Below are 14,146 nucleotides of genomic sequence, written 5' to 3' on the forward strand. Positions count from 1 at the left end.
ATTATGAGTTCCCTGATAGAAGTACTCCATATCACCATAAAATATTTCTGCCAAAAATCCAAAAAAAGCATCTAGGATATTAATTACCAATTTATAGGAAATATAGAGAACATGGGGAAAAAAACACATGAAGTGACAGAAAAGGGACACAACCAACAAATTCTATTAAGTGAGAAATCACAAAACAAACAATCTGACTTTATTTCAAAGGACAAGAAAAAGAAGGAAAAACTATGAATTAAAGTAGGCAAAAGAGGCACCTTAACTAATCATAACATATATGCCTCTTTTGAATCTTGATTCAAACAAATCAATTGTATAAGATTTTATGAGACAACAGGAAAATCTGAACATTACCCATTTCATGATTTATTAATCAAATTTTGTTACAGTGATATGTGTTACGTTTAACAGTCCTTACTTTCTGGAGATTTCATTTTGAAATGTCTACAAAAGAAATAATATGCTGGAATTTGCTTCAAGATAAATCTATGATGAGAATGGTAGGAGACTGTGCACATTTTATTAAAATTACCTGGGAAACTCAAATACTTATTTTTCTTCTAATGGTTTTATTTCCTTTCCTTTAAAATTTATATTGTTTATTAAAATATTTCTTCTTTATAAAGAAGAATATAAAAATGGGTCCCTAATCTCTTTATCCATGTAAGCAAGCCTTTTTATTCTTAAAAAATTTTTTTAAAGATTATATTTTTATTTGAGAGAGAGCATATGAGAGAGGAGGGTCAGAGGAGAAGCAGACTCCCTCTGAGGGGCTCAATCCTAGGACTCCAGGATCATGACCTGAGCCAAAGGCAGACGCTTAAGTGACTGAGCCACCCAGGTACCCCGTAAGTTAAGTTTTTTTAGCATTTAAAAATAATACATGACAAAAAATTTTTTTTCAAGTTTTCATTTAATTTCAAGTTAGTTAACATATAGGGTAATATTAGTTTCAGGAGTAGCATTCAGTGATTTAGCCCTTACATATAACACCCAGTGTTTATCACAAGTGCCCTCCAAGTATTAATACTCATCATCCAATTACAACTACAGAAAGCACAAAATACAAAGTAAAAGCATGGATCTCCCCACACCTATTCCCCAAAAGTAATTCAGGGTTTTTTTAAAATTAATTATTATTTATTTATTTATTTATTTATTTTAGAGAAAGCAATAAAAAGCAGAAGTGGGGTTGGGGAAAAAGAGGGAGAGAATTTTAAACGGTTTCCATACCCAGCATCGAGTCTGGCACTGGGCTCAATCTCACCACCTTGAGAGCACAACCTGAGCCAAAATCAAGAGTTGGAGGCTTAACTGACTGGGCCACCCAGGTGCTCCAGTACTCAGTTTCTTTTGATTTGTTCCAGCAAACAGCAAAGGGAGAGGAAGAGGGAAACTAGATGCAGTATGTACATGCAAACACATTTGCAACATGCACATGTAAATAAAAAGCAACAAGAATGTTGCTCTTTCACACTGTTCTGCATCTTACTTGCTTCACTTAATAATACAGCATATATTAATACATTGATCTACCTCATTTTCTAATGGCACACTATTTCTGTGGTATGGATATACGATTAATCATTTAATTATTCTATTGACACTTAAAATGTTCCATTTTTAAAAAAGTATTGCAGAGTACTAATAAATGTCCTCCAGCTGCTTTTAAAAAATCTAAATTATTTGGGTTAACTAGAAGTAAAGAAAGCTTATCTATCACACAAGAATAAAAAAGTTCATGCACAAAACCAATATGTGAACAGCCAAAATTCCTACTTTAAAAAAGAAAAATGAAAACTGGGTGTATAATTATATGGAAAGAGCTATACAATGTGTAAAAATTATTTATGCCTCAACTTAATATAATTGTTTTTTGTTTTGTATTTTTTTTTCTAAATAAACATAAGTTTAGAAACAGTCTTCTTTTGGGATGCCTGGGTGGCCCAGCGGTTGAGCTTTTGCCTTTGGCTCAGGGCATGACCCTGGATTCCCGGGATCGAGTCCCATGGCAGGCTCCTTGCACGGAGCCTGCTTCTCCTCCCTCTGCCTGTATTTCTGCCTCATTCTCTGTGTCTCTCACGAATAAATAAGTAAATAATCTTTAAAAAAGAAAAAAGAAAGAAAGAAAGAAAAGAAACAGGCTTCTTTTAAAAAAGAAAAAGAGGGGCACCTGGCTGGCTCAGTTGATGGACCATTTGACTCTTTTGACCTTAGGGTTGTACATTTGAGGCCCACATTGGGTGTAGAGATTACTTAAAAATAAAATCTTAAAAAACGGGGGGGAAGGGGGTACCTGGGTGGCTCATTCAGTTATGCAGTTGCCTTCAGCTCAGCTCATGATATCTGGGTCTTAGGACTGAGCCCCACATTCGGCTTCCTGCTCAGCAGGGAGTCTGCTTCTCCCTTTCCCTCTCTCTCTCCCTCTGCCTCACCCCACTGCTCATTCTCTCTCTCTCAAATAAATAAAAATCTTTAAAAATAAAAAAAAATAATTAAAAAGAGAAAGCCACAATGTCCTACCTTGATGTTCATCATCATCCTTTGGTGTTTGTTCCAATAACGTGTCCAAAGCTCGGGTATAGTCTTTCATTACCCAATAGGCAAGACTACGCAGGAAAGGATCAGGATGTAATCTTTTGCAATCGAAACCTAAGCCATCCTTTTGACAACCCAAAATCTTCTCATTTAGGATGGATATATAAGTGGATGAAGTCTCAAATTCAGATTCATATAAACGAGCAATAACCATGGCTAGTTGAATATCTTCCATTTTTTCAAGGCATACCTATAAATTCAAATATTAATACTTATTTAATAACTACTTAGATATATGAAATATTCCACGAATACCCTGAAATCTACCATTTATATTCTCCTAGTGGTGGGAGGGGTCCAGAGGTTGAGACAGTAAAAGGCAGTTAAATGACTGCTTGATAGGAGATTAAGGAATAGCAAGAAGAAAAGAAACTAGAACTTAGCAGCTTCTAGCCTAGAAAGATCATTTTAAAAATAAGCATAAGACAAATATCAACATCATTTCAGATTTGTCAATTTAAATTAAATACACTTACAACTTTGAATTTATATATACATCAGTTCCTCTTAATTTCCAAATACATTTCCACATAAATACAATTGCTACCATTTTAAAAGGACATTCTAATTACAAAACAAATAACATGAAATAAAGCAACATATTCTTTACTCTCTCTGAGTTTATATTCTAATTTAATTACTTATATAGAGTATTTGAGATCATTCAGGCAACATAAACATCTCTCAATCACTATTTCTCTTCTCCTGATTATCTTTAGGTTAAAATTCCCATGTCAAAATTATAAATATTTGTTAATTTAAAAAATCATACACCAGAGATAATTTTGAATATATGACTACTCCTAAATATAGAGAACTTCTCTTCATTGAATACTTCCTATTTCTTCTATAATATATTATTTCCAATTATTTCTTATTTTTCCTTCACCTGTTTGGATTGTTCATAATGACAATAACTATCCTAGGAGGAAGGTCTCATAACAGTAACATTCATGATTTCTCTCTTAATCAGCTGCCAGGAGTATATATCAAAAAAATGCAAAGTCTTACCTCTTTCATTCATTTTCAAATACCTAAGACTACATTACAAACAGTACAAATAGCAATTCCAGTTCCTTATCTATGAATTTCATTTAGGAAAAAAAAAGAACTTAAAAGTAGCTGCCTATCTACCCCAAAGGAGGAGGTTGTGACCTATGCAGACTTGAAATAGTTTAGAATCATAAAATAGCTAGGAAGAAAGTATTCATAAACCATTTTTTGCCATTTTTTCATGCATATACACTTGAAGTGTACCATATTCCCTATATAAAATTTTTGGTTTATGTTTCACACTTGAATTGATTTATAATTTTGCTTGTTACTACACCACTGTTTAAGTTTGGTGACCTCTGTAGTTACCAGACAGAAAATTACAGTCTACTCTACAAACTTTTCAGGTTTTCAATCTCCTACAAATATCTCACAACATGTTTTCTTTATTCATACCTCTATGGCATCTTTCAATGAACCGGCTAACAAGAAAAAGGCAGCAGATTGTTCAAAGCGTTGTTTTCCAAGTAAAGAGAAAGCATTTTTCAAAGCGGCTTTACGCCATCTATCTTCATTAAAGTTGTGGCTGAAAAATGTTGTCATCTTTTCATCATGCTGGGACCTGGGAACGAGAACACAAGTATCAGCGGTTAAAGGAAATCTAAAATATTTTGAATCCTTTGCACAATATGTGAAAATAACCCCAAACATCCATCAAAAACAGTAACTTCAGTAATAGGCGTCTGTTACCAAGCTTCACTTCTAATAAGGAAAGCTCAAAATCCTTATATACACATAAACAGCACACAGGAGCATTGTGTACTTTTCAAAATGCTTTTATCAACTTTTTTTTAACAATATGTCACCCTTTATGTTAAGCTGAACCAATATTATGCCCATTTTTTGCAGATAAAGAAACCAAGACACAAAAAAGTAAGCTGAATTGGTCAAGCTCATATATCTAAGTACTTTCAAAAGTATTAGCATCAGAGATTTGCAGTACAATCTTCATTTCATTAAATCATGTACAATGTTGAGGCAATTTACCTAAACAGACCCCATACCACTGCTTTCTTCTTCATGGAAAGGTAGAATAATGCAGCATCCAAGGCATCATTGTTCCTTTGAAAAGAAGCCTTGGCAACCTAAATGGTAAATAAAATATTCTATTAAGTTGACTATTTTATAAAAGAATTACAACCAATTAACCAAGAGTTACTGGTTCCCTGCTCTTACATGACTGATTGGAACCATGGAGATTGAAAAAAGTTTGCTCTATTCCACAATCTCCAGTAGCTTATGATATATACTCTGAGAGACAACCATTTGTACGTAATTTTAATAAAAATAATAATAGCAACTAGCATTTACTGATTACTTACCATGTACCAAGCACCAATCTAACTGCCTTTTATTTATCTTACTTAAACGACCACAATTCATGAGAATTATCCTTATTTTTACATAGGCCGCAATGGAGACACAGAGAAGTTAAATGAATTGCCTAAGGCTACATAGTAAAGTGTGGAAAAGGGATTAGAATCCCAGTGGTAATAAAACTATCTACCCTAGGAAACAACAACAACAAAAAAGGCAGAATATTAAATAGATAGGATCTTCTTCATGAAAATTAAATGTTACATTTCTTAATGTTTTATAAAAGCCAAAATGCTAATAACTTCTACAGGCTATGCAATTTCACAATTTAAGCTTTCTCAACTCATATTGATACAGACATCTGTGAATATCAACTATAACACACACACTTAAAAAATTACAGACAAAAATAAGTGTTCCACTGTTTTTTAAAAACATTCTTTGCTGGTATTTTTCCAATCAAATTTTAATAATTCTAAAAGACTGACACCTTCTTTCTGGCATGTAATTAAAATACAGAAGGCTGAAGCTCCATTATTTTGAAGAGCTTACATATTTCAGTTCTTAGAAATTCCATGAGAAAGAGTCTAAGTGAGCACATGACTGATACTCTCCTTGGGAGCTTATAACCAAAACTGCAGAATTCATGCAGAACCAATCAACTCAGTGTTAAGTTTAAGAATTAAGCCAGTAACATTACTGTATATAATTATATTGTTTTGAACACGATTACCATACAGACCATATCTAAGTTTTTCAAAGACACTTAGAAAACTTCTGGAAATCACTAAGTTGAGAGATATAATAATAAGAAACAACAATTAGCTCACAGTGACTCATAGTAAAGAAACTACCAAGGCATGGGAGAGGGGGAAATTGAGTCACAAAAATGCTGTATTCTCAATACTTGTTTATCTTATTTCTCTTCTACTTTTTTGGTATTTTTTTCTGCCTTCAGTCATTTAACTTAGTATTCGGATGTTTAATAATTTTAATTCTGATGTTTAATAATTTTAGAGAAATTTTTGTTCATTTTTAGCTAAGGATTTATAATATATATCTTAAGGCAAAAAATTATTGTAACTCTTTGATGCGATTTTAAGAGATAATCTCTTGTGGAAATAAATTGTATGTAACATATCAGAAATAATTATATGACACAACCAATTGTTGATGGAATTAAAAAGATCTTTGTAGACATCTGAAACATTTCAAAGATGTCCTTTTCTCATTGCTTTAGAATATAAAAAATTTAACGTATTGTGTTATGTACATGCTGTTAACAATTAACTTGCCCTACACACCAGAAACTACATTACTTGGTTGGTGTGAGAATAAATTCCTTCTTACATTTGTGCCTATTTTCAAGAGAGAAATACTGGTATCTTATTGTCAATTTTACATGTAACAAGAAAATGGCACTTCTGTGCTTACATTTCAAACTGATCTGAGGGCCATGATGAACACCAGAATCTCAGGATGCTGAGATGAAGACAGCACATCTCTAATCACCCTCAATTTACCAAATGAAAATGGGCCTGAGGGAATATGCACTTTAAATAAAGTTTGCCAGGTGATTCTTTGGACACACTAAAATTTGATGACGACTACTGTAGAGGAATGAATTCCTCTTGGGAGAAATAAATCTATACTTCACAAATGTAGTATCATTAATTGTACCTGGGGGAATTTCAATGAACTCCTACAAGTAAACAATAAGTGAGAATTTCACCTTTCTAACCCCCGTAGAGTAGAAAGGGCACAGACTCAGTCTAATACTTAAAAATGCCAGGAGCGTGTGGGTTACTTAACCTCTCTAGATCTAGTCCAACATGTGGAAATGGAGATGCTAACACAGGGCCAGATTATATGAAATAATCTATGAAAAGCAACCAGCACCAACCTGGCACACAGTAGGTGCTCACTAACAGTCTGTTACTGCAACACTGAAAGAACTTTCAGCTTCCACTAACAAATTATGGGACAAATTTTTTTCTAAAGGGAATCTACCAGAAAATGGATTCCAAAAGCCTGTCTTAAAAAATTTTATAGCATGTTTAATTTGCTGCCACAGATATATTCCTCAAGTGCACACAAATCAAAACCTTTTATTGAATGGTATTTTAAGTATGCAAAGGAAGTTTGCTATTTATTAATGTAGCCACACAGAGAATCCTTTATATAAAAAAAGTTTTTATATCTATAGTGTACATATCTGAAAAGAACTGAGGTTTGTTTTCTAAATTTAGATTTCTGTGTTTTCTTTTGTAAATATTATTATTTGACATCCAATGTTTTTTTCTTAATTTTTAAATTTAATTTAATTTTTATTTAAATTCAATTTGTCAACACACAGTGTAACACCTGGTGCTCATCCCATCAAGGGCCCTCTTTAGTGCCCATCACCCAGTTACCCCATCCTCCCACCCAACATTCAATGTTAAAATATAGTTTTGGATGTATAACAGCGATTCGACAATACTATACATTATGCAGCACTCACCATAGTAAGTGCAGTTGCCATCTGTCACAGTACAATGTTACTACAACTTTACTGACTACATTCCCTGTGTTGTACTTTTCATATCCATGACATACTGCCAGTTATTTAAAAAAAAAGAACCATGAATTTTCTCAAGCTAGGACATACCTCAACTGATAGCAGAAAACATGCAATTCTATAAATATTATAAACTCAGTATGTATGGTAAAAGGCAACTGATATACTACAGAAACATTTCATAAAGGCCAAGTTTTTGGAATCTCCAAAACTTTTTATTTAAGAAATTCTCAAGATCTCAAGATGTACAAACTAATTCCCTACAACAGATTTTCTGGAAGACAGTATCTTTTATCCTTTAAGATTTTTAGAAAAGATTTTATTTATTTATTCATGAGAGACACAGAGAGAGAGGCAGAGACACAGGCAGAGGGAGAAGCAGGCTCTATGCAGGGAGCCCGACATGGGACCCGATCCCGGGACTCCAGGATCATGCCCTGAGCTGAAGGCAGATGCTCAACCGCTGAGCCACCCAAGTGTCCCATCAAGATTTTTTTTAACTTAAGCATCCAATGAAGTAAAGTTACCTTTTCAATGCATCTTCGAAGAGTGTTAATATTCCTGACCCACCAACCTATTCCCATAGCTCTTAACTCAGACCACTGAGGGTCCCCTCTCTGAATGGCCGGAATCATATTAATCAGTTCCTCCTCAGCCTCAGAATGAAAAGCCCAGGCAAAGTGGCAGGTAGACACACCTAAATTAGAAATACAAAATAATAACCTTCAGAACTATATCAAAAAAGAACACAAAACAACTTTTCACACAGTCATGCATTTATTCACTCTGGGAAGAATTTCCAAGCAGGAAAAAAAAAAGGTAAAAGGAGGTCTTTCCTCACTCAGTTTTACACTACACGCTTCTAAACACATGGAGCAATAGCAGAATATACAAAACCAAAAACTTCTTTTTTCCAAAATATTTGCTTTTTTCTCTGCAAAAACATAGGCACTAAAACTTAACCACTGGAAAGATATTTGGACATCGGGTCATTTATACATACACACACACGTACACGCACCACACTTATCAACAGTGAAAGCTCTGGTCAAGTCAAAATATCTCGGCCTGTGTCCTTGGGAGTTTTTTCAGTTTCTTCACAGCAAGCCCCTTGCTTGCAGACCATATTCCTTAGCACCGACTACTGGAAACTGCGCCACTTAACCAAACAGCCAATGAACTACGTATTTCACAGTGAAGTCTAACCTGCAGTAGAGTTGCAGGGAATAGCAGGGAACACATTTCTCTGCCTCCGGCATCTTGGTTAAAAGTAGTTTAAAGCTGCCTAACACTGGTGATATATGGCAAACTCTTTTTGCCCTGGTAGAAGACTGACGGGGCTCTAGGCCGCTTTTAGAGGCAACACTATCAGACGTGGGAGTACAAGAGAGTTTATCAGCAGCTGAACTTCTGATAACACTTCGTTCCACTTAGAGCAGGTGAAGAGGAAACAAGGAAAATGACACACTGATTGGTGACACATAGCGGGAATGCCAGGAAGAACCAGAGGAGCCTAGGAAAGAGGCCAAACTGGTCAACATAGACATCTATATGGACCTATTTTGGACCTCATGTCTGAAGTCAATGATGTACTGTACATTACAGTACAGGCTTCTCAATGCTCTAAGACCATCAATATTACTACATATGATTTTTTTCATTAACAACTACTATATAGACTTCCAATACAGTTTCAAGCTTTTCTAACCATTACTGCTTTACAACAGTTCCTTTAGAAAGTATAAAAGGAAAACTTATTATGACTATTTTGAGTAATAATCTTAAATCTTTTAAATTTCCTATGCTAACATTTATATACAACTGTGCTTGAAATCACAGCACAAAAAAATTAGTGCAACAAGCCTTGACTGCCACCAAAAATTTAGGGGGAAATGGTCAAGATTTAATAACATCAATTTGTAGTTTTTTGGAATCTAAAAGGCAGATTAATTTTCTCACTTTTTAAATCTTTGCCCAATTTAAGAAATAATCACTATATCAAACTACCGACACTTTGCTTTATAAGTTGCTATTACATAGCAATACACACAGAATAACTTTGCTAACTGCAAATTTATCATATAAAGAATAATATAAAATATATTACACTTCATACCTGTAAGTGAAATGGGATTGATTAAACTTTTAGTATGATTAAGTGGGAACAATAAACACACAGGTATGTCAGGGGAATTAGGTTCAGAAGGCAAGATTAAAAGTGCAGTGAATATATGTGGAAGCCTAACTATTTATTTTAATACAAGCATTGTATCATAAGTCATATACTCACAAGTAAAGCTGTTGTTTGAGGAATATCTGTCATATAGTAATCCAGTAGATTTGCATACTTGTAGCACACTGCCACACACCCTGATTTGAGATACAAGGATTTATATCAGCCCCCTATTTTACAGGTTAAAAAATCAAAACTTCAGAGTTTAAGGTGATCTGCCCCATATCCTATACCAAGAAAAGATATTAAGAAGAAAAAGAACAGGGGCACCAACATGTAGTTAGTTATTTATCAATTTATTTTTTCTCTACCAATAACAACTATTCTTTGCAGTTTTTCTCTGTTCTTAGCCTTTCTACCTATATACTGGCTACTTAACTTTCCCTGAAAACTGTTCCTATAATACCAATCACGTCTTATGTCCAGTGTTTTACCTGTATCAAAGGGAAAAATGGAATTTTCAATTCCTCAATGGTCATTAAGTGATTCAGCACTATCATTTAAAACTAAAATATAAAAGAACCGTTGAGATACCACTTTTTAAACCTAATCGAATGGCACAGATTGTTTAAAACCTAATCAAATGGCACAGATTGTTTAATATCAAAAAAATAAAATAAAAAACAATACAGTGATAGTATCAAGTGTCAACAATGGGTTAAACTTTGGAATCATCAAACACCGCTTCTGGGAATATAATGGAAGACAGTGTTTCTGTCTGGGGCAATACCTATCAAGAGTTAAGAAATTTCACTCTTAAATACAGAGAACTGGTGGTTGCCAGAGGGGAGGTGGGCAGGCAGATGGGTGAAACAGAACAGGATTTAAGAGTATGCTTATCTTGATGAACACTGAAAAGTATATGGAATTGATGAATCATCATATTGTATACCTGAAACTAACACTGTATATTAATTATACTTGAATAAAAAAAAACCAGTAAGGTACAGTTACATTCAGAATTTAGAATATCAGCCTGGTAATACTGTAAACTGTTGACTGAAACATTAAAAATAAAAACAACCACCTTAAAAAAAAAAGAGTTAAGAATTTTCAAGCCCTCGGATTCCACTGTTGGAAAGTAACACGAGGAAATAATCAGATATATACATAAATATCTATATGCAAAGTAATATGGTCATTCATCACAGTGATCATTCATATAGAAAAGAAAACCAGCAAAATCTGTTTCAAAATTAAAGGACTGGATAGATGAAGCACAGTTTAGAAACACAATGGATATCAGACAGCTATTTAGAATTACATGAGGGTAAAGGGTAAGTGTTATGGGTAAGACCAAGAAATTATAGAGCCTGGTATTCTAGTTCCTACAATACTAAAGCATTATTTATAGGACTGCATCCAGGATGCTGGTTTCAAAAGGAATATAGCCTAATAAAAACTGCACTGGGCTGGGATTCTAGCTCCGAACTCTATCAGTAGCCCTATATCTTGGCAGGTCACTTTATAGTTTTTTTAATCTGTCAATTAGGGGGCTGACATAAATCCTTACATTTCAAATCAGGGTATGTGACAGTGTACTACAAGTATGTAAATCTACTGCATTGCTATCGGGCAGATATTCCTGAAACATCAGCTTTCCTTGTGAGTATATGACTTATAACAAAATGCTTATATTAAAATAAACATAAATAATAATACATAGGGCAAAAATCACACAATTTTTAAAGAAAATATATCAGTTGTCAAAGAAATTCAGGGCCACTTTTTTAAAAAAGATTTTATTTATTTATTTATGAGACACACACACACACACACACACACACACACAGAGGCAGAGACACAGGCAAAGGAAGAAGCAGGCTCCATGCAGGGAGTCCTATGTGGGACTCGATCCCAGGACTCCAGGATCACGTATTGGGCTGAAGGCAGGTGCTCAATAACTGAGCCACCCAGGAGTCCCTTATGGCCTTAGGGTTTACTACTAAGCTACTATGACTTTAGTAAGTCTGAGAAACTGAGATAGAAGAGCAAAAGTTGCAGAACAGAGCTGAAAGAGGCACAGAAAAAGGGTAAGTGGGTAAACTATGTGACTAGAAGATCTTAAGGATGTATGTATATAATGACTTGGCTAATTCTTATACACAAATATAAATACAAGTATTCCACTACAATATGAAATAAAAGTTGTGGAAAGGTCCAAACAAAGAGTTAAATACCTTGATGAAGTAGCTGTACTCGGTATAAAGGAGGCAACGATGTCAAAAGGCACGTGTGCAAACGCATAGCTAGCAAGTATCTCAAACCACACTCGTCTAATGTGTCCCTTCCTATAAAGCAAATAGAAAATATGTTTCAGGAAAACTGTCACAAACCAGTAAATAATTAGGAAATAAGCATTAAATTCAATAATAACGATTTACACAAGATGTATGTTTGAGTGTATCCCTTTGCTAACAGTCAAATATCTTTATAAGAAATACATCTTTACAAAAGGTATTTGTAAATACAAAAACTCCCAAATGAAAAATGACTGGGGAAAATATAATTCCCTATTAGTATAGGTAATAACAGTACTTACAGCTATTCATAATAAATGAAATCTTGAAATCCAATAAAAAATATATTAACTATAGTAAGCTAGGTACAATTTTAAGAAGCATTTCCCACATGAAGTTAGATGAGATTGAAAAGATAGAAATTACATATCTAAAATGAAATCATTATTTATTATCACTGTTAATTAAAAAGCTAATATTTTCTAGTCTGGTTAGCTCAATTGAAATATAGTACTATGAAAGATTTAAAATTCGATTCCCTAGGCTAGTTTTACAAAGCTAAGGTTGACCCTTAACCTGATTTCACAAACTTAACTCCTATTTAAAAGTTGCACAAAGGTATGAAGTATGAGGAGTTTCATTAAAATTATAGACACTGTTGGAGAAGCAACACAAAAGTTATGACCAGCACCCAGTCCAGTAACTGCCACTTGGGAAGTACTAAGAATGTTGAATCAAATAATATTTTCTAGAAGAATATAAAATGTTTTAAAATCTCAAAGTTTAAGTTCCAGCTCTACTTCCCATTAGCTATCTTTGTTCATCCACCCATTCATTTATTTATTCAACAAATCAAGTACCTACTACAGGAAAGGCACAGTGTAGGTGCTGGGGATTTGACAGTGAATAAGACAAAATCTCTCCTCTCATGGTGCTTTCATTTTAGGAGACAAAAACAAAAAACAATGTGTCTGGCAGAAAGTAATGCTATGGAGAGAAATAAAAAGTAGGCTTGACAGAAAGGGAGTACTGGAACAAGGGGATTCTATTTTATATAGTATACCCAGGGAAGAACTTTCCAAGACGATGATGTCTCAGCAGAAACTTGAGGAGGTGAGGGAATGAGCCAGGCATAAACTTGGAAAAAGCTTTCCACACTGAGAACACAAAATATGCAAAGGCCTTGAGACAGGAATGTGTTTAGTGTCTTCCTAGGACAGCAAGGAGGCCAATATAGTGGAATGAAAATGAACACAGATCACACAGGGCCTTGTGGACCTCCGTAAGGATCTGGCTTTTATTCTAAAGTGAGATAGCAAGCCACTGGTATATGCTGAGCAGAAAAGAGATTAAATGTTTTTAATCACTGGTTCCTATGTAGACAACAGACTGAGGTAACAAGAATGAAGCAGGTTTTTTTTTTTTTTTTGTTCCTTTTTTTTTTTTTTTTTTTTTGAATGAAGCAGTTTTGGGAGACTTTGTCAATAACCAGGCAGGAGGTAACAGTGACTTGGACTAGAGTGGTAATAAAAAAAGTAGTGAGAAATGACTGGATCCTAGATATATGAGAATTGGTAGCAGTTGTCACAAAACTGGATATGGCGGGTAAAAAAAAGCAGAGTCAGGAATACCTTTAATTCCATTTGGAAGAATTCATTTACTTAGAAATAATTTACTGAGATGTGCAACATACTTAAACTCTGAGCTTCAGCTTCCCACCTGTGAAATGGAGACATTAATTCCTCCCTTATCTACCTCATGAAAGTACACTGGGACCAGCATGAGCCATTTTTATACTGCCCAGCCAATCATATAGTTCTGAGTTAGAAAGTTTATAAACTATTTTTCATGGATTATAAATACCTATTTTCTTAATATCCCAGAGTAAAAACTCTAAAAGTTTTCAAAAAAGTCTTAAGACTCTCCTGGGGAGAATTCTGCTCTATTGCACATAACACCTCATAATCATTAGGATTTGTTTAATTAACATGTTTAGAAAATAGGTCATGAGGCAAAACTTTCTAAGGTCTCTAGTTATTTTAATCTACACAGAAAACTTAGGGGATATATTATAAGGATATAAACCTGTATGAAGAGATATATTCCAGGTAGCTTTGAGGAACAGTCTTTTTTTTCAAATTT

The 14,146-nt window shown here is 34.2% G+C and overlaps 1 protein-coding gene across 4 annotated transcripts in view; it reads right to left on the minus strand.

Annotated features, from left to right (window-relative positions):
- Positions 1-14,146, minus strand: part of DMXL2 (Dmx like 2) — a 152,715-nt gene that overhangs the window by 31,662 nt on the left and 106,907 nt on the right. For all 4 annotated transcript variants that reach the window (XM_077881089.1, XM_077881086.1, XM_077881088.1 and 1 more), the window contains exons 19-23: positions 11,945-12,055; positions 8,059-8,228; positions 4,642-4,739; positions 4,051-4,216; positions 2,527-2,791 (exon numbers count right to left, since the gene is read on the minus strand). In XM_077881089.1, coding sequence (XP_077737215.1) covers positions 2,527-2,791; positions 4,051-4,216; positions 4,642-4,739; positions 8,059-8,228; positions 11,945-12,055 — 810 coding nt within the window. The remainder of the gene's footprint in view (positions 1-2,526; positions 2,792-4,050; positions 4,217-4,641; positions 4,740-8,058; positions 8,229-11,944; positions 12,056-14,146) is intronic.

Source organism: Canis aureus, chromosome 32 (genome assembly GCF_053574225.1).
Source record: "Canis aureus isolate CA01 chromosome 32, VMU_Caureus_v.1.0, whole genome shotgun sequence".
Classification (NCBI taxonomy): Eukaryota; Metazoa; Chordata; class Mammalia; order Carnivora; family Canidae; genus Canis; species Canis aureus.